Source organism: Glarea lozoyensis, assembly GCF_000409485.1.
Source record: "Glarea lozoyensis ATCC 20868 chromosome Unknown GLAREA14, whole genome shotgun sequence".
NCBI lineage: Eukaryota > Fungi > Ascomycota > Leotiomycetes > Helotiales > Helotiaceae > Glarea > Glarea lozoyensis.
Window position 1 is genome coordinate 1,532,387 of NW_007360988.1, and position 26,680 is coordinate 1,559,066.

General features: G+C 45.5%; 6 protein-coding genes across 6 annotated transcripts; 3 read left to right on the plus strand and 3 right to left on the minus strand.

Moving 5' to 3' along the window:
• Positions 1–3,083: 3,083 nt before the first annotated feature.
• GLAREA_07113 (Protein kinase-like (PK-like)) lies at positions 3,084–4,736 on the minus strand (the record flags this gene model as incomplete). Its single annotated transcript, XM_008081061.1, has 1 exon — positions 3,084–4,736. One exon carries the CDS (start codon positions 4,734–4,736, stop codon positions 3,084–3,086), a length of 1,653 nt encoding a protein of 550 aa, XP_008079252.1.
• Positions 4,737–10,160: 5,424 nt separating this feature from the next.
• GLAREA_07114 (uncharacterized protein) lies at positions 10,161–11,122 on the plus strand (the record flags this gene model as incomplete). The annotated part of the gene is made up of 2 exons (XM_008081062.1): positions 10,161–10,468; positions 10,576–11,122. The coding sequence occupies 2 exons, from the start codon at positions 10,161–10,163 to the stop codon at positions 11,120–11,122; spliced, it is 855 nt and encodes a 284-aa protein (XP_008079253.1).
• A 125-nt stretch (positions 11,123–11,247) lies between these two features.
• Positions 11,248–15,166, minus strand: GLAREA_07115 (Alkaline phosphatase-like protein; the record flags this gene model as incomplete). Its single annotated transcript, XM_008081063.1, has 12 exons — positions 11,248–11,822; positions 11,868–12,328; positions 12,377–12,651; positions 12,704–12,927; positions 12,980–13,350; positions 13,399–13,526; positions 13,581–13,872; positions 13,927–13,971; positions 14,017–14,139; positions 14,746–14,833; positions 14,886–14,939; positions 14,989–15,166. The coding sequence occupies 12 exons, from the start codon at positions 15,164–15,166 to the stop codon at positions 11,248–11,250; spliced, it is 2,814 nt and encodes a 937-aa protein (XP_008079254.1).
• Positions 15,167–15,566: 400 nt separating this feature from the next.
• GLAREA_07116 (uncharacterized protein) lies at positions 15,567–17,542 on the plus strand (the record flags this gene model as incomplete). Its single annotated transcript, XM_008081064.1, has 7 exons — positions 15,567–15,726; positions 15,827–16,072; positions 16,122–16,190; positions 16,241–16,569; positions 16,666–16,771; positions 16,830–17,055; positions 17,104–17,542. 7 exons carry the CDS (start codon positions 15,567–15,569, stop codon positions 17,540–17,542), a joined length of 1,575 nt encoding a protein of 524 aa, XP_008079255.1.
• Positions 17,543–18,350: 808 nt separating this feature from the next.
• Positions 18,351–20,519, minus strand: GLAREA_07117 (Phosphoglycerate mutase-like protein; the record flags this gene model as incomplete). The annotated part of the gene is made up of 7 exons (XM_008081065.1): positions 18,351–18,653; positions 18,710–18,886; positions 18,932–19,534; positions 19,595–19,675; positions 19,729–19,996; positions 20,051–20,086; positions 20,134–20,519. 7 exons carry the CDS (start codon positions 20,517–20,519, stop codon positions 18,351–18,353), a joined length of 1,854 nt encoding a protein of 617 aa, XP_008079256.1.
• Positions 20,520–21,317: 798 nt separating this feature from the next.
• GLAREA_07118 (uncharacterized protein) lies at positions 21,318–22,519 on the plus strand (the record flags this gene model as incomplete). Its single annotated transcript, XM_008081066.1, has 3 exons — positions 21,318–21,638; positions 21,729–22,373; positions 22,427–22,519. The coding sequence occupies 3 exons, from the start codon at positions 21,318–21,320 to the stop codon at positions 22,517–22,519; spliced, it is 1,059 nt and encodes a 352-aa protein (XP_008079257.1).
• Between the last annotated feature and the right edge of the window lie 4,161 nt (positions 22,520–26,680).

The following is a 26,680-nucleotide window of genomic DNA, read 5'->3' on the forward strand; positions in this document are numbered from 1 at the left end:
AGCCTTTTTTTCTGGTCACTGATACCCGGAACTTCGTTTAAGGGGAAGGCCTTTTTTCCACCGCGATGCTTATAGCTCGAAAATCGCCAATATTACTTCTTCTGTTAATAGACCTCTTCTCGACGTAAACAATTTACCTCATACGGGATGTTTGTTTGCCACTTGTGTCGGTTTCAGGACTGGCGTTAATACACTATCAGGATTTGGTGAGGTGCACAACATTTTTTCATGTTTATGAACGGGGCAACAGAAGGGATATGAAGGGAGCTAACTTCGATTCGATGAACGTGGTGGGTTATTTATACATGAAGGGAGGGAAGGGAAGGGCTCTGGAAAGAACTTCAGGTGGGATATGATGAGGTGGGATTACTTTGGATATGAAATGAACAAGGGGCTTGAATGGAATGAAATGGAATGGGTTTGGATGATAGGGTTTAAGGGCACATTTATTGAAACGGAATTGGAAAGTTTTTTTTACTATCTTCGGGTCGTGCTGCTGCCTGCTTTTTGACTTTGGTGCTTCTGCTTCGGGTCGTTTTGGACAATCTCGACTTTTCCTTCTTCTATTCTGTTCGATACTTCTACGCTTGTGTTTATACCTATTTTGATTCCTGTTGGAGCACAGCACAAACGGAAGGCTTCCGGGCTATTTGTTTTCGTCTTCTTTTCTCTGGTGTCGCTTTAGTGGGGGGTGGTGTTTGGGTGGTCATTATTGTTTTGAATTACATGTGTATATTTAATATAATACTTTTATACTGTCGAATACCATTGACTCTTTCTTGAAAGTATAGTGAAGGGGTGATCAAAGTCGTCACGGTTACTTTTATGTGTGATAGGTTTAATTTTATTCGATTCCGATCTCGGTGAACCCAGGTCGGTTTCGATACAACTTAGTCCATCACTTCAAATTACTCGTTGCACTAGTCCTTGATGTCCTCTTTCACTTGTATGTTTACCATTCTAGAAACCACATGAAACATCCTCCTTCAGATGAAAGCTTGATTCACCTTTCCTTACTTGATATGATTGCTTGCAGATTCCGACAACTTTTTACAAAGCCAGAACTAAAATCCCCAGCATCTTGTAGTTAATTCCATTACTAAAGCAGGGGCCCAGGGTGGACACCAACAAAGCGGCACGTTGAGATATCGTTTTTATTACCTAATCTCCAGTATTTCAACCCGAGTCAAATGGTTGAGTTCATAATATATGCTTTTGTGTTTGACGTATTGGAGGTTGTGAGATGGACGTTAGAATTAGATGAAATGCATTTCACTCCTTCTTCTCATATCCCTTTACATTTACAAGCATAGTGGTTGATTGTAAGATCATGTTTTGTACATCGAAGTAGTCTCATCTCGATGTCTAGTCCTTTGTTACCTATTCAGCGAAAGTATCTGTGAGCGTCGAAAGGGAAACTCATCTACTTCCCTTCCCTCTCAAGTGATTTTGTGTTCCGTCTATTCAGAAACCTAAGAATTTTGTATATGATGAATGATCTATGGATCTAGGTTTGCCAGGTGTATTGAATTACTTATGTTGTTCATAAATTACTAGAGTATATATCATCCACATTTAAGTGCTTACTAAAATTAGTGATAAGTCATTCAACCAACATACATCTATCATTTGCCCACTAGCCAAAGAAGAACAGCCAAAGAGGGCCTTCAGCTAACCTCACCTCATCTCATTTCAAGCTATGATTCCTACTACTACAAAAATTCGCCCTTTTCTTCATCATACCTTCTGAAACATACCCATAGCTCTACTTATTTACTCATAACGTTTTCCCGAATCTCATACAAGCCATAAAGTAGATTAAGTTTATTATTAAGAGAAATGTGTTTGTCCGGTGAAAAGCTACAAGGACGGAAGATCTCTTGAAAGCGTGTCATTTCTTAGGATGGAGGAGTGTAGTGGATGTATGAAAGTGTCCAAGTAATCCCAAAAAAAATTGAAAACAACTAAAGTCATTAGAATAGAGGACATGGTTAAAATAAGAAAAGTAATCAAGACAATCAGAATCAATTAAATAATCAAAAATCATCAAAGTTATCAGAATCTTCAAGACTCTTCAAATATCATGGTTCTTCGACTTGACTAGGAGAATTGGTTTGAGCTAAGTTTGATTCATTATTGCCTATACTAAATCAAAATAAATCGGGATAATAGAATCCACAGCAAAAGCGTAATTGTTTCATACCAGTCAGAAGAATCACCAAACCGCACAGCAAAAGTGCAATTGCTTCATACCAGTCAGAAGAATCACCAAACCGCACAGTCAAATAAACTTTGTTAGAAATATTCTTCATTCTCGAAGAACCGTTTATTCCATTCATATCTGTATTTCATACCCTACAGACCAAACACTCACTACAAGTGAGCCAATCAATCCGTCCCAGTCGTCTCTCTTTCTATCTACAAAAAGCCCTTCATCCACAACCTCCACTCTCCAGTCCAGAAACCACTAGATCTCCAACCATCCCAATCATTCACCTATGAGGCCCGCCACCCAAAAAGCAGCCGTCCACCCCACCCAACTTTCTACCTTGCCATAGAAAAACGTAAAAAGCGACGATGCCTAAAACCCTTGGGTACTGGAATTGACTTCCCCGTTGAGCCTTTTCTTTTGTTCGAATCGGCCTAGCATGTTCCCGCCGCGTGTAAAGGACCCAAAAACGCCGTGGGCAAGTACCCATAATTGCCGTTGGAAAAAGTCATGAGAACAAGAATCGAATAAAAGGAAGAGATTGATGTCGTTTAGCACCATGCTTGCTCCCGTCTTTCTGAATGAGTAATGAAGAGCTTGTGGTGAAAGAAGAAAATAAAAGAAACGCCAATAATCACACCATTGCTCCATGCATCCATAAAAATCGAGACTGTATTCAAGTCTCGGCCTCCCATTTGTCCCATTGATAATTTGATAAGTTCATTAGGGCGTAAATATATGTTTTGAAAGAAAAGTTGGGAAAGGGCACTGAATGGTGCTGGGAGTTTGAGGTATTGATCGAGTGGCTGCTGCGTGATTTGATCGTTAGAACTTTGTTGGTTACCTCAAGCTGATATCTCCCAGCCTATTCGTGTTAGAGACCCTCTTCACCAGCTTTACATATTTTTATCTCGCGGCCCCACTCAGACTTCAGGATTTGGGATGAGGTGATACGACGTTTGGGGTTAGGATCGAGGATGGAATATATAACGTTACGGCAACGAGCCTCCTCTTCGTCAGTAGCTTTTGTACGAAGAACTGATTTTCCACTTACTCGGTGCAAAGACTCAATCGGAGCGTAACCCTCCTCGTCTTTCCGCCCGTCGAGGTATTTTGCATAAAACTCATCCTCGTCCTTCTTTGCAACTCGCCATAAATGACGGCCGGTACGCATTGCCATATATATAACACCACAAGCCCAGACATCTACAGCGCGTGCATCAAACTCTTTCTCGATGTACTCTTCGGGGGCAATGTAAGGGGCAGAACCGCAAAGACCAGAAACCATATGAGGATCCGTTTCCCAGGCCATTCGAAAACATTCGCCATTTCCGAAATCTGTAATTTTGATCGCGCCCTTCGTGGTAAGTAGCAGATTCTCAGGTTTCAGGTCACGATGAGAAACACCCATCTCGTGCATGTACTCAACTCCGCGCATCATTTGCTTGAAATAGCAATCCGCTTCGGTAACCTCCAGTTTTCCAGCGGCGAGTACCAGTGTGTAGAGATCACCACCGGCACAAAACTCCATCACCTCGCAATAATCACCTTTCGAATCTTGGAGCAGGTCGAGGGTGTGGATGACATTGGGGTGTCGTAATGATGAGGATATACAGAATTCAGAAGTGAGCCGTTTGCTGTACTTTTTCTCGCTTTCCTCTGGTCGACGGCGGAATTCCTTCACAGCGTACAATTGCTCTCCATTGCCATTCTCGGCTCGTTTGTGAGATATCCTGACCACTCCGAAAGCGCCGCGGCCAACAATCTCTTGACATTTGCCGTACTTCTCCACGAGAGTAGCTGATGCGTTTGGTCCTCCCTTTTTATCTGTAGCCAATGTGTCCCGCTCGCTCTTCAGCTGGTCAACCCAGGTCGACATTAGCGACAATTGCTGGTCGTTTTCGTGTGCATGTTCGTCCTTTCTCTGCTTGCCGCTGATGACATTTCGAAACATGTCAGAGAGCTTCTCCTGTCTCTTTGCGCTCTTGAGGTGATGTTCATGTCCACCCTGGACATCGAGACCGGAGACAAAACGTAAGGAGGAGACATTGCCTCCTCCCTTCTTGTCCTTCGATGGCGCCGTGGTGGCTTTATCTGTCTTCTCTGCTCGTACGAGCTTGTCGGTTGCTGAAGCTTTGCGGGAAGGTGGGGCTGGTCGGGTCGATACTGACTCTGTGCGGTCTGGACGTTCTGGTCTTGTAGTCGAGTGCGAAGGAGAAGTGCCGTTGGACGAGTTTAAGGAAACATCACCTCTTGTCGCATCCTTGGTGCTGAACATTCTAGTCAAACGCTTCGTCATCGAAGGCTTTTCTGGTGCAGTATGGGCAGGGATTGGCCTCTGTGGCTCTGATGGTGGCGCAGCATGACCATTGGGAGTCAGGTCGTTGGTAGGAATTTTGAGGCCATTCTGAGCCAGCACTGGGCGGCTTTCTGGAGAGCCGGTTGATGACGAAGCAGAAGAAGCCGAGGGCGATGGCCTGGTTGCTTCTCCGTTTGTGGGTTCTCGCGGTGCCATGACAGTCGCCATGATGGCGACGGGGTCCAAGACGAGCGGTTTGGAGGTTGCTGAAGAGAAGTTCTTTTTGCGCTCGCTCGGGATGTGCGTGTCAGGGTACGATTACGCAGGTGCAGGCAGATGTGATGGACTGCAGCAGGCGAACGGTCGCGCGAAGCACTCTCGCTGGTGGGAGGAAGGCCCCAAAGCGCAAAGGTGTTCCGTCGCGATGTGTTCAGTTGTGTATGATCGAGGCCGTCGCCAGAAGGAGATATTGGTAGGAATCAGGGAAAGTGCCGTGAATTGTTCTTCGTAGGCAAATTTCCACTAGCTCTGGAGCTTGAGCGTGAGCGTGAGCGGTCTGAACGGACGGAGTTCTCGTGCTGCCCTCCGCAGAGGCGAAAAGAGATAGCGTGTAAAAGGGCTGCTTCGGCGGTCCACGGGATTCTCGGGGTGTAGCTGGTGTACCTTTGGTACTTTGTAGAGGACTGGCTGGCTGGCTGGCTGGCTGGCTGGAGTGCACCGTGGCTGCACACAGTAATCTGATGATGAAAGAACTCGACTGTGGTGGCTCGCAACACCGGTTTGACTCCCAAGCTGGGTGCAGCGACGCAAAGGGTCACGACCAAGGTGGCCAGACAGGAGCGAAGACAACACAAGCGCACAAGTTATCCAAAGCCAGACCGGATACCGAGGACAATTGAAGTAAATAGGAATGGCGAGGACACCGTACTCGTAGACTCTGAGCGGTAGGCACAGCGAAAACCAGCGATTCGCAGCGGAGAGGACTAGACCGAGCAGGCCTGGTATGCACGACGCGTGCAAGTGCAGCAGCACCGCAGGTGGCAGAATAAAGGTTGGCTACGCGCTGGAGATGCGTTTGAATCTGAAGTATATGAGGGATTTTTGAGCAAGGAAATCAATAGCAATGGGTGGACGGGGCAAGTACGAGAAGAGCCAAAGGGGAGGGGATGCAAAACGGCCGCGAGAGGAAAGAGGCGGAGAGCAGAGCAGTTGGATCGGAGGAATGGCAAAAGGCGGCTGCAATAGACGGAGCAGACTTCTTTTTTTACAGTAATGAGCGAGCTGACTGCTGCTCCTACGACGATGTGATGTTTTGCTTTTACGCTTCAGCATTGCGTGCAGCTGCAGTTGCATTTGAGTTGATGCTGTAAGCCTTATAAACCATGCGTCTAATCACCTTGAACCACTTATGATGATATCACAGGTTAGTGGATTTTCCAAAATACAAAAGAACTGTAATGATACGGTCGACGGTAATTGAGTATTTGAAATGCTTATTTTCTTACTTGGAGTCGTATATTTAGCACAGCTAATATCTAAACGCAGCGCTCTCGTTGTTGTGTCTAAGACTCCCTCGAGCTCTTTGATTGCGGACACATGATCAACCCCCATCCATAACCGTGTCTACCCTTTGCATATCGAGAGGATGGAAGGCCCTCTTACTAGAAGCTCGATTATTCTTGTACAAAGATTGAAAAGAGGCACCTGATGCTTTTGGACAAAGAACACACTATGTATCCAACAGCCAGCCATTTTACCAGGGGTCGAGATGGCTCTTCAATGAATGAGGGGTAGTCGAGGTAGCCGACCTCGATTTTTTCTTGCATTGGTAAGACGAATCCACATACCTATACGATGCTAGGTAGTTGGTAATTAACGCATCACACCAAAGCCAAAATACATAACATCCCGAGTGCGGTGAGGTAAGCACGATTGCAGCTGAAGAGTGAGATGTGGACGATTCCGGCAGAGGGCCTCGGTATCAAAAGCGTAGGTAGGCAAGGTAGTCAGCGATATCAGATAGAAAAATGGCGGGGTCTTCTTTGCATGATCCCCTGCTCTCTCGAATACCACCCTGCTACTACCGATGTAGAAGTTAATATTTAATAATAAGTAAACTTTTTGTAATACTTTCGTATTTTACTAGTGAGTTAACTTTTCGCCTGCAACCCGCAAAAGGCCACTTTTATATCAAGCCCCACGCTACAAGTCTACAACGTGTATATCGCGCGGATTGATTGAGCCCGTACCACACCCGACATGCTGGAATGACGAATTGTCCAATGATGGATTATCACTACAAGTTCAGTTGGTTGGTATCACAACTCCTGAGTGCGTTATTATTCTAGCCAAGCCTCGACGAGTGCCCAGGTGGTGGCAGTAAAACACCAGAGCACAGCCCCAGACCATCTCGTTATTTCAAATGCAAGACCACGCTTGCTCCCACTCACGTTGCGCAAAGATTCCTCATCCGTCTCGGCACCACGCTTATCAGCCTTATTCTGGAGTCGAAGCCATCAACAGATGAAATCCTACGTCACAAGCGCACATAGCATTGCCGATCTGTGTGTCAAGTTTCATCTTTCTTCAACGTCAACGCATCCTGCAGGACAAGCGCCGCCGAGGCCTTCACCGCGACATCGATATCGTTCTGCGGCCGGAAACGGGTTGCTTTGATACCAATGTTCATGTCGTTGAGAGGTAGTATCAACGGTGAAGCTATGTACAACTAGGGCACGGTGATCTCTTCCGCATATCCAACGTGCATTCCCACATGTCAAAGCTATTTATTGTCTTGATTGACGAGGGACGACATAACGGACTACATAACACCAACAGCAATTGTCCAGAATCCGACACTTACATCTCCCGCCCTGCTGGCCTCCATCTGCTTCCTCTTCACGAAATCCACATTGCCAGCACAGCGCGCATTGCCTCTGGCCAAGACCCAAATGGCAAATACCACCTCGAGGCAATAAGCACATCATAAACCCTTCTCTTACCTTCCCCGGATAATTCATCCGCCCGTCCAATGGTGCGAGAAAAAGAAAACATGGCGAATACGATAGAGTCGGACTTGAGAGACAGGCAAACATGATTTCTCTGACCAAGCTTGCGAACCATCGCAAATAGACACTGGCGTGGCGCGAGCCCGCGAGCCTGTATCTACTTCTGGACACCCGTGCCTCGTTACCACCTTGCTGGAAAAGTTGCAGTCTATACTCTTGTCTAAGTGGTCGCATATCCAAGATGGGTGCAATCAGCTTGTATCTGCATGCAGATGCCTGCAGATACAAAGCAGCCCTCGCAGGTAAGCATGAGGAGACGTCTCTTCCGAATGCGGCGCGAGCCGGTGTACCCTGGACTTGCTTGAGTTTGCAATACGGTAATTATTGATGTTGGTTGTTCAATCCGAGAAAATCGAGTGGTTTTGGTTAGCCCAGTTTGATAGCATTTCTGCTTTCTGGCACGGGAGATTGACATATTGGGTCATTGCCGGGTCTTCACTGGGCTGACGATAGCTTACGGCTAAGAATGCCCCCCCTTCTATAAACCTTGAATGGACTAGTCTGGATTTGACAGAGGAAGGCAAGTCGCCTCACTTTGCTCTATCACCGCCTTCAATTGAAGGAGCCCCAAGTCTGCTCAGACATTAAAACAGCGCTTTTGAATTAAATTTCTTAAAGTTTTGGTTAATCTGAAGTCAACCTTGTGGCGCGACCCAAGACTCGTCCAAGACTCCAAGACTGAAGAGCAGCGGGACAAGAAAGCTTGAGCAAGAATGACCCTTCAGATCGCGTTATGGCCCCGCAATCATAATCCTTCATCCCGGAGAGTTAGTGAGCAGCTGCGAATTTCATTGTTATTGTCTTATCCTGAGATTATTATATTTCTACTTTTACCGCTTTTCAGGGGTTTAGGTATGGACAACCAGGGAATAGTTTCCATTTTGGCTACATTCAAACACCACAATGATACCAAGATACACGACTGAAATGACTGCTGGCAGCCAAGACGAATGCCTACTTCCATAGACAATCTACAGCTTGGTACTCGTACTCGTCCTACATATCAACGTCATGATGGCTTTCTCAATGCCATTGCTAGCCGTGTGTTCGTCCATTATTTGGCATCACATGATTGTATTATAACTTGATATGATTGATGTGCCGGCAATTGGTTCACAACACCATTCAGACGAAGTGGTCTATGGTCGGAATTATTTTCCTGTCCTCGAGTATGAACTTAGCTCGAGGTTGGAACTGAAGATACACGTCTCACCAACAAGGTCGTTGGTCAGACAAATTCTAGACTTCCGAAAACAATTATTATCCCTGTCTTGCCTCTCTCACCGGCCTCTTCATCCCATTCCCTATATCCTGACCCTCTCATAAATCACGCAGCACACAGATCTATCCCCTCCACAGATCTCCTTTCAAAAGCCCAATATCCCATGCCACCAACTCATTCACCGCCCATCTCATGTACAACTCCATAAATAGGGAATGCCGATTATGTACGGTCTATCACCAACAAGCTCGCCGGTACATTACCTATCGGTCGTTACACAACATGATGTGCTTGGGTTTTCGGCAATGAAGATTGTTTAGCGAGGAATTGCATGGTAAGCGAGGATCGTACACGTTTGGGATGTGAGAGGTTTGATTCGTTGTTTTAAAGGACTGTTTTGAGGTTGGTATTGGGATTACGCTTTGAAGATGTTGATGTGAGAGGGAGGGGAGACGCTCCGTATGTCCGTTGGTTTATCCACTTTCTTCCAGATGGATGAGGTGAGGGTCCTAGAAGTAGGTGGTGGTTTCGAATACATTGAATCCAATTATAGGAGGCAATCCCTTGATGTTAATAGCTGATATTCAAGCGAATCTTTAAGGTGCAATCTCTCCCGGTATGTGACTCTCAAAAATCCTCGGCCAACGACTTTGAATCTGATAATGCAAAATGTCCAAAAGTAAATACAAAACCGTGACGTCGCACCGAATATTTAAATAGAACCTATAAGCTGATCTCGAAGCTAGAAGATTTATGTGTATTGAGAGAAGCATGGATTGACTCGTTGGTACGAGCAGTTTTCTACAAGTTTACAACTCTACAAGTCTGCAAGTCTACGAACTGACATACTAACAAAAGATTTCGCCAAACAGTTGAAATAATAAGCCGCCAATTCATCATTTACGTGTGAGTGAATGTAACTTCGAATGCATATTTCTGCACCTCTAAAACATTATGTTGAAGTTCAAGAGCTTCAATTTGGCTCACCCATTCCAAGTGAGTGAGCCAAATCTAGAAGTTTAAGTCAGCGCGAATGACAACGACCTCTCTAGTCAATAAATCTCCTCGAAAACGTGGGCAGGTTTCGGGTTGAATGGACTAAACATGTAGAAGTAAAGGCAGTAGAAGTGTTTTTTTCAATCGTCATAGGTTGGCACTTCAAAGTTGCTCCAATGTAGGTGGAGAGTTTGAGCTCGCTTAACTTTCGCATGAAAAGTGGATATAATAACATATGGCGTATCATTAGCACCCTACCATTTCTTCAACTCAACCATCAATTCTCCAACTCACCATATCTCACCCACACCTCCCAAAAAAACACACAGTCCTTACCCCCCAAATAAACAATATATCAAACCGTCCATGTCGCCCAAACCCAACGTCCAAACTCCTTCTCTTCCCCAGTTCTCTTCCTCCGCAGTCCACACCCTCACAACCATCCACAACCACCTGCATCTCCTGCACCACCGCAACAAAAACCAACATCGTCTGTCCAAATGGTATAAACCATTCTCCATCTTCCGTCGCCAGATCCCGAAATTAATCGCTGAATTGGAGAGATATGAGGGCGCACGTGCTATCAGGGAGACTAGTAGTTTTACGAGACAGGCGAGGGAGGAGGTGAGGAGACGGGTGGAGTTTTTGGGGGTGTTGAGAGGGGGGTGGTTTTTGTGAGTTTGCGAAAATTTACTTTCTCTGTCTTTCTCTAAATCCTTTTTCTTTTAAAAAAAAAGAGTGGTGGGGCAGTAAAAAAGCAGAGTTAAGCTAACGACAACAGAGCATTTTCGAAACTCGTAGCTGATAGCCAATTTTCGGCGCTAGGACTGATGTTGCTAGGGTGTCTAGCGCGGTTTTGGAGCGTGCTGAGGAAGATTGGGGGGGATGTTGGGGTGGTTTTTGATGGTGAGGATGAGGGTCACGTTCTTGGTGAGGGGTTAGGTGAGGTTGCTGTTAAGGGTGATGAAGTGGGTGAGGTTGTTGTTAGGGAAAAGCCAGGGGATGAGTTGGGTGAGAGGGTTGAGAGGGTGAGGTTTGTTGAAGATGAGGGACTTGGTTCTTTACCTAAGAAAAGTGTCAAGAGAAAGGAGAAAGCGAAGGGGACAGATGAGCTCGCTAAGAGCGGGCCTTGGCTAGAGAAAGGGTTAATTGAGAAGAGCGAGGACGTGGAAGACATGGCCATTAATCGACCGCCTAAGAAGAGTTCCGAGAAGAAGAGGCTGAAAGAGGTATCAGAGGACATCACACAAGCAAAGTCAGAAAACCGGCCGAAAAAGAAGAAGAAGAAAAAGGACGCGTTTGATGATCTATTTGGTAGTCTAATATAACCAAATCAACAGACATAATTTTTGACGCCGTATATGCATACTTCCTTGATCTTCAGTAACTTTTCCATGCCCTCAATTTAAACTCTTTTTGAAACTCCCTCTCTTGAACTTTTCACCTGCATACCTTAGATATACTGACTACCAAGCCAATACATACCACTGCCAAGCACAACATTAACACCTAAATGCTGTCCCAAACTCCACGCCATACTATACAAATACTTGGGACTGAAGACTGTCCAAATAAACAGATGCGTCCTTAATAATGTGCAAGAAGCCATGACGAACAGTAAGACGGCCGTCACGAATAGTGTGAGAATTGCAAGATGTTGATATAAAACGTCTTTCACTCCCTTCGACTTGAGTCTTAGGAGCATCAGAGTCGTGGCGGATGTCCAGAAAATCGGACCCGTCCAGTTATTTGCGAAAGTTAGGATTCCGACTGCGACGACGTTATAGCCGCTTACACCATTGTAGGCGGAGGAGAGATCAATGGAAGAAATGGCGTTCGATCCGCCTGAGGCGAAGAAAGATGTGTGTTGGAAAAGAATGGTTGTTGTACTTGTTTCTACAATGTTAAGGTCTAAATCGGCTAAAATCGGGAACTGTATCTCAAAAAGGAGAAGGAGAGGGATGTTTGTTGCCCTAGATTGCGTAATCAGGAATAATGTTAGAAGATTGTGGATTGCTCGCATATTTCCTGGAAGTTGTTAGCGAAATACCCATGAATGTAATGCAAACTCACGGTTTGGTCGCGCCTGACTGAACCCAGAAATGATCGTGTAGAGCATTGCAAGACCAATAGCTGCGAATGCAATTCTTGCTCTTGATACTAATAGAGCACCACCAAGGCCATTGTCCGCCATTTGCTTAGCAAATCCAGCTAGGAGCTCTGGAGAATCCTCGTGAGTGAAGGCAAGCTTGAATGTGACAGCAGCAGTTATGATAGCAGCTGAAATAGTACCAGCAGCCCAGCGCGGAAAGCGAGGAAAGCCTAGCCTGGTAAGAACCTGGAGATTTGCCAAGTATGTTACAGCTACAAAAGACCAAAGAACGAGTCGATGTTCAAAAAAGAAAGACTTGGCAATATCCCGCTCACCAGCCCATTTCTGCCCGGTTTGATTCCAGCGCCTTGTGATGCGGCTTACTATCATCAAAACAATTACGCTTAGTTGAAGAAATCCAGTTTGGACACCTTTTCGTCGACTACACAATCGTAAGTTCAGCTGCTTGACCAAACAGGAGATGAAATACCTTTTAACCCAAAGTAAAGCTAACCAAAGACTTGTAGCCCAGTACCAGAAATGATGCTCTTCCTCCACGAAGCTACTTGCGGTCATTGTCGCCCCGTACACTAGAGTCATTCCAATGAAAGGTAAGCTAGTCCTAGGAAGTCTTGCGAAAGTTGGCGCAGCCGATATTGAGGCTAGAACAAGCCCAGCACCTGTTATCACTTGGCCGGTAACAAGTTTCGACACATCGTAGTTACTAGCTGTGCCACTCATCAATTCTTGAGCCTCTTTGAGCCACTGAAGACAATTAGCTAGCGGCTTTTTTTTCCTTATACGTTGAGATTGTTACCTCGGAAGTGCTCGAGAACCATTTTTCAGTACTTCTGTTTTCGTCTTTAGGGTTAGGTAACGTCTGCGACATAATTTTCCATTTACATGCCAGACGCTCAATATCAGTTCCCAGCTCATGACAATTTGATGAAGGCCCCTCGCTTTCAAAGGATGGAAATGTGGCAGTCACCACATTCTGTATCTGTTTAGCATTTCTCCAAAGAATCTGGATTTTATCATTATCTGCAAAAGTCAATCAGCCATCAGGAGGAGATTCCATTTTATTTCCACTCACTGTTCTTCCAAAATGGCAAAAATTCGGGAATGAAAGTTCCCAGATTGTTTTGCGGTATTGGAAATCCTAACAGCGAAGCTAAAGTAGGAGCAATATCTGACTGTTCCACAAAATTGTAATATCGAAAGTCTTCTTTCAACGGCGCTGGTATTTCTCTGCCCGAATTGATTGTTTTTAATTTAGGAGACATGAACACAAGTGCTGGCGAAGTTTCACCTGGAGCAGAACCACCATGATTACCAGCATCATTCATTCCGTGGTCTCCGCACAGGACAAATAAAGTAGACTGAAGTGATCTCTGGGTCTCGATGGCTTTGTATATTTGGGAAACGATCCCATCCATCTCACGTTGCTTGGGGATCATATTCGGGCTGATCATGGTCAGCTTTGTTCAGATCTACGGCATTCAAGCTTGTTACCTTCGAGGGCCAGCCTTGTGCCCAATATGGTCAAGTCCTAAGTAATGTAATACCATCGTATTCCAATCGGAATTTGCAAGCTCTTCTGGGACATGTCTCGTAACATTAATATCCACTTCTGTAAAATCCTAACACCATAGATTCAGCTACTTGATATATACTCCTATACGCGATGGACTAACCGCAACAAAAAAGCTAGAAGTTCCATCTGCCCTGTCAAAGAAGTTTGGAAAGAGCTTAAGCCAGGTATCATCTCCATACATGACCATTTTGCCGTTTCCCTTCGCTTTCAGTTGCGCCAACCAAGTATCTTGTATTGCAAGCGTGGAGCTTGTATCTGACTCTGCGAAATTAAGTATAACATCTAGAAATGATGGTGTTGATCCAGTAGTAATTGCTTTGATTCTGGGCATGGTAATCGTGGGAGACGTCGCATAAGCAGTGAACGGGATCGCGGCCCCAGAGGCTATCAAGCTGCAAATACATTGTCAGAATGGTAATGGTAGGCAATTGCGGAAGGACACATACCTCTGTGTAAATTGGAAACCAGAAAGACTAGAAAAGACAAAATCACTACCGCTGTTAGCATTCTGCATGAATTGTTGGATATCTTCCTACCTCCGCAAAGCATCGACAACCATGAAAATAACCTTATCAAAAGGAGCTACTGGCGGCGGGCCATATTCAAGAGTTTCATACTGGGCCAGACCGGAAAGGAATGGCTTGTATGGAAAGAAGCCACTGGCAAAGATTAGTATTGCGATTGGGATTAAAATATTCGCTGCCAGGAGGCAGATGGCCGACATCCGTGAGACCATTTCGTTAGTGGTCTAACATTCAAGCGACTGAGTCGGCCTAAGGAAGTAACAGGTCTCGAATGTTGGAGGCTTTATGATAAAGAACAATAGCCATTGTAAGCACAAGAGTTGCTGATACGAAGTGAGATGTCGCGGCGAAGGGAAGCATCCTGCGCGAGACGCGAAACGACACCGATAAGGACCTTATCGCAAGAATACGAGGTGAAATATTTGACGGTCCAATGTTGCTTTTCAAACTAGATTTTCAACACAGTAAATTCAACGTATGGCAAAGTTGAGTTTTAAATCACCCTGTATGCTTGTATTGGAAGCTGAAAATAAAAACTTTATTTCAGCCAAACAGAACCTGCAATATCTAGTGAAATATCTCCGACATAACCCTTCTACTCCATGCGCCTATACACCCTCCTAGATCTATCCTTGAACGCCAGCCAATGCACCACATCTACCATCGCCTCGACTCTAGTATATTTTCTGTTTCTTCGTTTTGTTGAGATGCTTCTCTTTGTATTTCGGAAAGACTATCGACGCTTTGCGACTAGATTTATGTCTTCTCTTCTGGACTCGGCCATTTTTAATGGTTGATGTTTTCGAGGTGTTTTGATCAACATCCATAGCTGAGTAGAATCAGTGAGCAGTTGTATAGGGATCTTCATATATTGGCCGTACCTTCGGCATCCTTCTTTTCATCTGCGGCGTCCGCGTCCTTATTTTTCAAATCGCCTATATCCATAAGTCAAGGTTCAAAAGTTGACCATGATAGGCACCATACCGTCTTCAACTTCCATTCCATCATCTTCCTTCGCAGGTTTTGGTGTAGGTTGCGCGGCTAATTCAAGCAGTTTTGCAGATAGTCTCTCCATCCGCGCATTTTCGACCGGGCCAAAGACATTTTTCTTCAGTCGTACATTATTCGCCTTCCGCGAAGTTGCTCGCGCACCCTTTGCCATGTTGACTGCGTGAATTGGCGTTCTAATACGGAAAGTGGAAGTATGGTGGAGGGGTAAGACCGATCTTCGTCAAAGATTGATTTCTTGCCTCGCTCCTCGCTTCACCTGTGCAAAAATCTGGCCAGCTTTCTGCCACTAAATCGTGACACCGCCTAGACCAAAGTGGGCCCTCACTGACAACCTCGACTGACAAAATCGTTGGTAGAGCACAGCCTAAGAGGGGCAATTAGATTCTTTCGTGAAAATTCATGACGTTCGTTGCCAGATGAATGTCTCAGGATGCTTCTGCCCGCCAGATAGAATTCACCCATTCCGGCAGCTCCAACTATCGCGACTGCTCCCCTGGATGCAGCAACACTTCGCAACTTCCCCCAACGCCTCGTGAAGCCCGTCCTTCAGAATGGCCTCGTTGGGGCCCGCTGGCTCGTTAGATACCGAGCCTCTTATAAGAACAATAAAAGATGGTGGCCTGCTCAATAAGACCCTCATGTCGATATGCGTCGCCGAGAGCATGAACAAGACTGGAGTCAAAAGTGAGCTCCAGAACCGGATCATCGAGAGTACGTCGTCACCTTAGACCATGCTGCGACGCCGCTTCCTGGCCATCTTGCTGTCGCCTACATGATATCGCATAGGCACAATACTAATACCTTCTTCTAGGAATTCGGTTATATGCGAACCAGAGGAACTTCACCAAGTTCGAGGCCCTAAGGAGCCTCATAAACCGCCCGCTCGGTAATTCCTCATCTTCGCCATACTCTGGAATGGCGAACTCGTCCTCTCCAGCACGAAACACCCCAGCAGCAGTGGTGGCTCCGACCGGATATCCAGCCGCTGGCAGTAACTTCAATAACGGCTTCAACATGGGTGGAGGTGCCAATGGCTATCGAGGATTTGGCCAGCTTGGTCAGTCGATGTCGCAAGGTTGAACATGCGCCAGGCTAATATGGTTCAGGAATAAATTTCAAGCCCAGCCCTTTCTATACGATCGAACAGCAACTAGGTCCTACTCAGACATGTGAAAGTAAGCTTTCTGGAATTTTGCTCTAATAGCAAAGCTGATAAGGTTCAAAGTCATGCAGCATCACCGACACACGGTAAAGATTACGCTTCGAGCCTCAGATCACCCAGCATTGCAGACCTTAAAGGTTGAGCCATCTCTACGAGTAATGGTGCTTTGCGCCGCCGAAAAAGTTGGCCTGCAAGACATTGCTTTCCCGCATCAATCTGAGATCAAGGTCAATACTGGGGAAGTCAAAGGCAATCTTCGCGGTTTGAAAAATAAGCCCGGCTCAACAAGACCTTTAGATATCACAAAAGAGCTTCGCTGCACCCCGATTTCTTACTCCAATGCGATAGAGATGACCTACGCATTAACAACCAAGGCAGGTGGTGGTTTTCAAGTTAGCGACCTCATCCACTCCTATCCTTGCATTTTCAACACCTTTTGAGTCCCTTTTGCGCCGTTCTGGATCGTATTCATGCTGACTTTGCAATAGAAATTTTATATGGTCTGTTACCTGGTAAGGCTGGTTCCTGTCACGCGATTAGTCGAACGTCTCAAGGCCGGTCAGAAAATCACTGAACAATCGGTGCTGAATGATAGTAGGATTACCTTGATATATCAAAATAGGTCGAAATGAGCGCTAATAGTTGCACATAGTGGCCATCAAATCCCGCGATACCGACATCGTGACAACCGCATCCGTGTTGTCATTGAAATGCCCTCTATCGACGTTAAGGATTAGCTTGCCTTGTCGTTCAGTAGCTTGTCGACATAATCAGTGCTTCGATGGAACATCTTATCTACAACTTCAAGAACAAGCTCCCACTTGGCTTTGCCCGATCTGCAGTAGATCGGCCCCGTTTGACAGTTTGGCTGTGGACCAGTAAGCATATCTCGATCTTAGAATGAGCTGGCACTAACCAGGAAATAGATATGTAGAGAAGATCCTCATCAACACACCCGACTCAGCAGATCAGGTCACTGTTCAACCGGACGGGAAATGGCAGCTACACAGCAAAAATGACAACCCTTCACAAAGCAACGGCGTTGCTAGCGATGACGACGACGACGACGATCTCGTGGAGGTTACCAAAAACGGCGACAACGTGACGATGGGAACCCCCCAGCCGTATGGCTCATTTCAAACTCCCTACAATCAAAGATCGGTCTCCACCTCTTCTGGTATGCAGGGCTCAGTCAGCAGTAAACGGCCTATCGCTGCCGTTATCGACCTGACCTCGAGCGGCGATGAAGACGAAGAGCCAATCTCTAGGACTCCGAAACGCCAGCTTACGAACGGGTATTCCGCCTCGTCCTCCGTCCCAGTCTACAGGCCTCAGCCGTCGAATGGGTATAATCACCAATTTTGATTTTCGTTACAATTCTGCATTTCATTAATACTGCAATGTCGAGCCTAGCATGTAAACTATTATATGATTCCCAGGGACTTCTAGGTTGATATTTGGCGTTCGGGGGAGATAGGATTATTGCTTGCGAATCGCATTCAAGGCGGCGTCTACAAAGGTGGCATGGTATAGGGAGGCGTTCCAAATGTGTGCTTGTGCTATGGCGAATCTGCACATTCTTAGAGCCTTCATAGCACGTTCATTTTGTAGAAATGAAGTGATTCATCACATGTAACTTTTCCCATTTCATTTGGAGTCGTCTACAATTCATGCAAAGAGAATTGAACAGAGGCTTATAATTGAGGTTTCTTGAATTCTTGGAAATTTATAAATAGTTCAATTTACTATCCATAATGCTCACATATGCCATCAAAGTGAGTACTTCATAACGCTTGACGTGAATTCATAATAACCAACATTCCTCCGCTCTACTGTTCTTTTTCTAGGTTATGTCTACTCGGAACGTCCTCACAAACTAATGTAGACCTTCCGGTACTCCGTCCCATGTATACCAAATTGCTTCCCAGCTAGTACAGTTTTGTTCCTTATCTCACCAGCCATGACCGCTAATGCAGGATTATTTACTTAGACCATCACGCCCTCAATATCACGTTCTCTCTTCCCGTAGCAGTCACTTGCGTGTCATCTCCCAGGCAAAGTCGCGAAAGGTAAGAAAACGGGTAACCCGCAAAATCATAGCGAAGTGTGATGGGTTATAATGGATGAGTTATAGTTGACCCATAAAAAGCAGACAGTGTTCAGCAACTTAGGTCTAGTCCCTGGAAAGCGGATTCTCCGGCTTTCGTGGCGGCGATGAAACCTTTGGTTTCTCAGAATACGTTCCAACTAGACCTGTTGCGCTAGTTGCGTTCATCAAGAGCGAGGAATTCACAGGCTCGGCCGGCGTTCCAATGCCGGAATGCATCGCAGGTGTACCCATACCTGACAGAGGGCTCACGAAGCCACTCGGGGGTACTGGGATTCTAATATCCTCTGGTGATCCTGGAATAATCTTGTCCGCGACACCCGGTATTATTATACGCTTTGCTTCGTTTTGGTAAGAAGCAGGAATGATCTATATCGCTATTAGCACACATAAAACCTGGAGTATGGAGCTTGTGCGTAACTCACTTCGATGATTTCATTTCGAGGAAACTTGAGAGTCGGAATACTCATGGCGTCACAAGCCATGAGATATCCATAAAGAACTCGAAGCACTGATTCATGCGCAATAATGAGAAGATCGTTTTGTTCACGCTCGAGTTCTAGAATTATCGGCTCCAAACGGACAGCAAGATCATGGTATGACTGATTCTATTAGCAGGAGTGATAACTCGGACAAGTCAAATTTACCTCAGCTCTTGGATATCTGTGGTGGTATGGATCCTTCTCATGCAAGCTAACTTCGTCAGGGAAGAGGCGTCGGATTGCACTCTCAGAAAGCTTCTCGCAGACTCCTGGATTAAGTTGGCTCATTTGGGATCTCTGCCGAACCTTGAATCCGAGCTCTTCTAGACATTCTGCGGTTTCCACTGTGCGCTTTCTCGTGGAAGTCCAGACAGTCAACGGCTTAAGAGGAGCATCAGAACCGCCTTCTGCAATCAGAGCCTCTCTTTCAGCTTCACGATGCGCAAGAAGTGTATCTGACATTTTCTTTGCATAGTCTGCACCCTCTGAGGAGAGGTGTGCGTCTAGTTTGTACGAATCTTGTTGGCTCGATGTACCCGCTCTAGCGAAGAAGGTATGTCGAGACTTGATGTGTAAATTCATCAAGTAGAACACAATACGGTGTGACAAGTAGCCGAAGCTTACATTGTTATATTGAATTCTCTCTCCAGCGTTTATCATTTTGACATAGTTGAGGTCCGGTTCACTCATAGTCTCAAAGTATGGAATTTTCATATCAATCCTCTTTAGGTAAAGTTGCGCGGCTTCATCAGGATCCATACCGACGAACTAAACCGAGTTAGATCCATATACAAGATACAGGGGTGGTATGAAATTTGAGTAGCTTACGTCCGGTGAGGATATTTTAACGGATCTTGCATTCTCTTGCAATATCCTCTCGTCAGTCACATACGACTCCAGGAACAGGGTCTGTAGAAAGTTAGCGGCAAGGTAGAGACGGCGAGTGATAAAACGAAACATACTTGGACATCATGTTTCGCGAATTCTTTTGCAAGTGACCGCCGACCATTTACTAACGGATTGACCGCGTCGTAGATTGCCACTTGTCCGTTCTCATGGTTGAGCCAGGCGTAAATATCTTCTCTACACTTCTTAAGGATCTTTTGACGAATCATAACCGAGGCGGCAGAAGCGTTGATGAAAAAGTAGTCGTCTGGAACATCTACGCCGGGGCCCATAGTTGCTCTTCGGTAATCACCAAGATGGAACACTCTTGTCTTAACACCGAGCCTACATCGGTTAGTTCCACTACATAGCTGGCTGGAAACAAAGTCATTTATTTACCATTGGAGGTATCGACACAAGGAAACTGAAACATGTCTAGCTTAGTTAGCAAGCGTCTAGTGATGACTCCAAGATCGACTTACGTTTTTCCACGAGCGGGTAAACCGACAAGCACAATGGCTATTCTCCCCGAATGGAAAAGTCGCCCTGACATGGTACTGTACAGTTGGGCCGGAGCCATTGGAGAGCTGTTTTCATTTGGAACATCGTGAACACCATCTATAAAAGTTGACGAACGTCTACGGTATCTAGGCGAATTGGCCGCAATCTCGGCGGTGCTACCATCAAGAGCCATACGGTCAGCCGAATTCTTAGCAAGAACGTCATGAAGTTCAGGACGAAGTGCATTTCCGGCATTAATGAGATCTCCTCTCCAGTCTATCGCCTCGTTTTCGTGTATTGCTAAATCCTGCTCGAATCGGGAGCAAAGCTTACGCTCAAGCGAGTCACAGAAGTAAGAAGGCCTCATATTGCTTTCTTTTCTGGCTGCGTGGTTGCGTCGTAAGAGGATGGTGTTCTGAGAAAATCCAGGTGACCAGGAGTGTTTTTGACATAGAAACGGATATAATTATGTATTTAAAAAGAAGTTCACTCACAGAAGCGTATCCATGGTTGTATTAGGTCAAGACCAAATTGGAAAAGTCTTCTTCAAGGAAAATGAGCAGGCCAGAAAATGAAACCGTAAAGCACGTTCGTCGTTGATCTTCACTTGCCAAAGCTAACTTGAAATTATGCAATGAAGGAAAGAGCGAAGATGCCAATTCGTCGATTCAAAAGCGGCAGACTCCTCGTATGACAGGGAACTTGGAAACCAGTTGAGTTTGTCGATGTGAGATTCTTGGTGTGAGTAGGTTTGATATTGAGATTTTCCGTAATTAGCAGGGGTTCCTAGAGGAATTGATGGCACATATCAGAAGCTATTGTAGAAATGTCAACCGGTGTAGTTGAGCCTGACGGGGACCGAAAGCGAAGATATCCGATAAGGAAGGGATTACGAGCTTTTAATCGAGGCGTCGAGGTCCACTCCAACCTATCAGTGCCCAGTGCTTTATTCTTGCCTCAGGCATCATGAGGCAGAGCTCCTTTCTGGGAACTATTTTCTAAACTTTTGTTCTTGAACACAAGCGCATCAAGCTCCGGTGTGTACGTTGTTGCGCATCCACCTCCATCCCTCGAATTCATCTTCCGGTTGTTTTCCTCTTAAGCCACAATTCGCCTTCGAAGCTATTCTAGATCTGGTTGATATCTCCCGCATCCGCTCATCAATATGTCCTCAATTTCGCTGGAGAAGGAGTCTCCTTTAGATTTCCTGTTCACCAACCCAGTAGGGACAGCTTTGGCAGATACATATCTTTCTTTCTCGCAGAGAAGGGCGGCGCTAGGATTGTCGAACCCAGGGACAGTTGAAAACATTGCGCGGGAGGTCCAGCGAGATGTATTTCTTACCAACTACACCTTTTCCGGGCTGAGAGCGGATCTTACCAAAGCTCTCAGCATTGCTCCTTTATTCCAAGTCTCGCATGCCTTGTCTATGGGCTCGCAGGGCCTGCCGCCATATACATTTGCAGCTCTATTCGGTACAAACAGGGTCAGTAGATTATCGAGACTCCATCGAATTGAGTCTGCCAACATTAAGGCGACCGAATCTTATGCTGAATGCTGACGCGCTACATCATAGATTTTCATGCAAGGGAATGTCGATAACGAAGGTCAACTCTCAACCAGATTCAATTACCGATGGACGCCCTCGTTGGTGACAAAGACTCAAATTCAAATGGCGCCAGGAAATCAATCGATGATGCAGTTGGATAACGAGTATACCGGTGCTGATTTCACTGCCTCAATAAAAACACTCAATCCTTCCGCACTCGATGGTGGCCTCACTGGTATCTATATTGGAAGCTACCTACAATCCGTCACCCCAGCTCTTGCTCTCGGTATGGAGGCAATCTGGCAACGCCAGGCCCTGAATCAAGGACCGGAAACTGCTCTATCATTCTGCGGAAAGTACAGAGGGAGTGACTGGGTTGCGAGCGCCCAGCTTGCTGCACAAGGAGCGATTAGCACATCATACTGGCGAAGACTTACGGACAAGGTTGAGGTGGGTGTGGATTTGAATCTGCAATTTGCTGGACTGTCAGGAGCCGGAATGATGGGAGGGGTGAGGAAAGAGGGCGTGACAACAGTTGGTGCCAAATATGACTTCAGAATGTCTACGTTCAGAGCACAAGTGGATTCGACCGGAAAGTTGAGCTGCCTGCTGGAGAAGAGAGTCGCCCCAATGGTCAGCTTGACATTTGCATCCGAAATGGACCACGTAAAGGTACGTGACAGTAGCTTTTGAACTTCGGGCTTTGAACTAACATACTATGCTAGCAATCCGCAAAGGTCGGTCTCGCCGTGTCCATAGAGGCCGGAAGCGAGGATCTTGTAGAACCAACCGGACCACCAGCGCAAATCCCATTTTAAGCGATTGAGACCACCTACGATCGAACCCTCCACTCTATATAATGCCTGAAAATAAATGTACTCCTGGAAATATTGGGTGCCGCCATCCTCTAACCACTTTTTTCGACTCACGCTTGTTTTACTACGACCACTGCTGGGGGAAGATTATCTTCACAGACGACTTATCTTGGTGGTAATGTTTCACGCCTACGCCTAGCTTGGTGTCCTCCCAATAGAGGCTTCCTTCTTTCTGCATATTTTGGTGGATAACATGAGAGATGTGATGAACATAGACGGGACATTATTTTCCTCAATTTTGCGTTTGTTTTCTTAAGTCGTGGCGGTTGCGAAGCATGGTTTGGGTGCGATGGGTGACTCGTTTAATGCAAATGAAAGTGTATGAGTTGCTTGTGTGTCGGTTTATTGCCGACAAGAGGGAGATTTATTGAGTAGTTGGACGATGGTATTCTGTAATATAGCGGCTGTTTCTAGGTTTTTGGGGGTTGGACGAGGTAAGAGGCAGACTTGGCATGGAATGTGCTGCTGTAGATACCTGTTGTACAAAATAAAAGGATGTAACATGTTGATATGATGTTTACGTGTGATATCTTTTGCTGGTGATGTGGTATTGGCAAGTGGAAACTAGCTTCCCCTCCTCTACATCGTGCACAGCAGGCACCCTTCCGCTGTATTCTTAAAACTAATAGCATCTCAATCAACAAATAAACCAAACCTCTGCTGTAGCCCAGGTATTTAAGTGGTAGAAAGAAGCCAAGCCTTTAATACAGTGTACCAAATGAGTCTTGTTGAGTGGAGTGAGTTGAGTTACGTGCCTCGATCAATGGCACTCAATGACGTTGAGGTTATTCAAGGCTAATTTAACTCATAGTTGAGTACCTCATGAGTAGTCTGAGTAGTCTGAGTAAGTTGAGTAATTTAAGTAACTTATGGGGGTACTACTTCAGTACCCCATTGAAGATATAGCCCAAGATGTACTTTGAGAACGACAATTTTCATCTCATTTTTGTGATGGAACCAGCGTCTACTCCCAGGTCTGATAGTCAAATTTCAGAGTCCACTTGCGCATTTCTAGTGGCATAAGACGTTTGTTTAGCATGCTCAAAGAACTTCCTGGTCACTCCTGATATGCATGTATTTTTCTTAGTCTAATGAAATTGTACGAGATCCATCCTGTCTCTCTCACACTGAGCTTCGTGAGATCAACGTGTGTCAAAAGGCATGATATGTGAAGTAAGTAGCTACTTATGAGGATCCTAAGAAAAAGAGGTTGTGAATACTCTTCAATCTTCTTACATAGCTCGAGTGTCCAAGAAAACGATAGAAGCTGATGTAGAAAAGCGTTGCAAGTTTATAAAACCCAGAAGTTTAGCAATACTCGAGAGTGATTTTGACACCTTTCTCTTGAATGTGTATTCAAAGTGTGGTCTCGTCTGTTTTCGACAATTTCTTTTCAAGTAAACTTTTTGATTACTTTTCTAGTTGAGGGCAAGTAACTTGAGATTTATAGATGCTTTAGGATTGGAGAAATTGCATTTTGGTGGTTAATAATGTTTTGAAGAAAAGAATAAACCGTTGCTTTATTTGGTCGTCTGCTCACTCTAGTGTAGAAAGTGGTTGGTTTGATACAGGAGGTAGATAATTAATCAGAAAGCCTTACCACACCAGGAAGAAACTTTGGCAGTTACTGGGTGAAGATGATACACGCCCACAATGTCTAAAAGATCAGATGTTATGACTTTGTGATACCACATGATATTTTGTCACATGCATGCCTCAGATTCCCTCCTTTTCTTCGATGGATATCCAGCAATGTCAAATTGCGTTTCCGCCTCATTATGATTCGCCTTTATAGTTCGAACATTTGAAATGTATTAGGACCTCCAAGTCATATGTCGTGGATTTTTGTGTCCAGAGAGTGTGACATAAATCATGATCTACCTTGTTACGCTACTACTGTGATTGTGAAATTGTGAAAAGAAGAAGGTTGGAGCTAGATTCTGGAAGATATGTAAAGAGCGAGGTGGCGTTGAATGTACAGTGTGGTATGAACTGCGTCATGCTTTTGGATCTTGAAGTGATGGTTTGAGGATGACTTGGTAGTTCTGACTGATTAAGGACATGAAAGATCAAATTTCACAGATACGAAAATAGCACAGTTGTATAGAGACACTTGAAAGCATGGAATTAAAAGTAGGAATGGTTTGAATTGTGTAAATTATGGGTTAGACGAAAATTCGCCTTTTCGATTCAAGATTACCAAGTTGTCCTATGATGAACCCTGTGCACTAAGAACGCACGTGCAAGTCCCTCGTAGAACATGTTATATAGCTCAATATTATGTGGACTATACCAACGAGCGTCTCGGTTATACAAATGCAATGTATAATAAGCTTACATAGACCGCAGCAAGCACTTTAAACAACATGTCGCTCAAAAAATCTATCCTATGAGACTTTGCATATACCAACAGGGAATCGGATCACAAGACCCTTTATAAGCATTCTCGAAACTCATCACATACATGAAGAAATGACCAGTGCAAATATATAAGAAATGCATCGATAATACGACACTGCGTTCTAGAAGAGGATACTAGCGTCAGGTACGAACACGTATTCTACCGACTATGGCTAGAACCCAGGATGAAGGATTGAAAGCGTACAGCGGGGAGATGTTCGGAATATAACATGCATTCCCAGATATATGTCGTCGCTTGACTGGTATTTGGAGACGAGGTAGACACACGTGGGGGTGTGAAAAGGCACTTCTTCATCCAGTGAGGAAAACTCTGGAAGAACTGTTGTGCCACGCTCTGACCGTAAACCAACAGCGGGTGAGACGACGCGCTGGGAATTTTGGGGACGTTGCAGAATCGATGGACAAAGACTGAGATAGGTCGACCATCACATGAGATCCCCAGAAAGAGTCAAGAAAGGGCGGAGATCGGGTAAATGTCCCCGGCTGTATCGCTGTGTCCCAAAGCTGGCGACTTCTTGGACAGCTTCATGTATTGAGTGGGGCTTGTCATAAATCTTGGATCGTTCGGAGATTTGTTTCTGATGATGATTAGTAGATTCTGTGAGTATATATGGACCTGGAAGGTATTTTCACACGTGATGATATGTTTAGCTGCTGGGACACAACAGGATTGGTGTGATATGTCAAAACTAACCTGGATGCCAGTCAAGACTAAGAGAGTTATGTAAAGTACCAACGTACCGGTCATTTGTCAGCTTATAGATATACTGGCACATGTCAAATCAGCTTGAGAAGCGCCGTATGCGATGGAAAAGTAGTATTTCCTGTGAAGGTACTAAGCCACACCCTCAATCGAGACAAAAGTGTTTCCAATCCTTGGAAACAACGCATCCGGATGTCTTGCTTGACGTTTAGTCGTTTTCCCGGACCGCGAGACCAAGGCGAAGCAGCAATTGATCAACATAAATAGACATCCACGATCATGGTCCGGCACGGGAGGAGGGAAGAAAGGGAAGAAGCGAGCGGAAGAGGAAGACTGTTGCGGGTGGTGATCTTCGGCGAGATACCCGTTTGTTGGGTTCCAAAACCGCATTCGACATATATCTACATCGTACTGGCGGGTTTGGGTGCGATAATGCCGGGTAGAGTGGTACCGATCTCTGTGATTATTGGCCGTGAACTGTGTCCTGTGTTGCATGAAGATGTGGATGCAGCCTCCTGAGAGCAGATCTTGAGACGCATCTCGCTCGTTTGGGACGGAAAGACGGGTTGGGAGAGTGTACCAAAGTACGCATTTTTCGTACCACGCCGCGATGGGATGCAGTAGGAGTAGGTGGGCGGCGGCGAGACTGATGATGAGGTTATTATGTACAGAACGTTGATGAGTGCGCATAATTCCAATGGCAGGCGGGTGATGATCCGGGTAAGCTGTTCAAAGACGAGTCGTTGGCTATGCGAATTGTGATATGTGATATGTTAAAGCTGTTTCTGGGACATGGTTCCATGTATAGCACTCCCAACTGCTCTCTGCATACGTGTGTGCCACCGGCATCGCTCGACATCGTCACTTTTTCTTGTGGTGTTGTCGTCTTGCTTGCTTGCAACCCCACCGGGCCACCCACGACATTTCATCGTCAAGCGAACGGAACCCCTCACTTCCCCTCACTTTATGTTCGTAGGGCC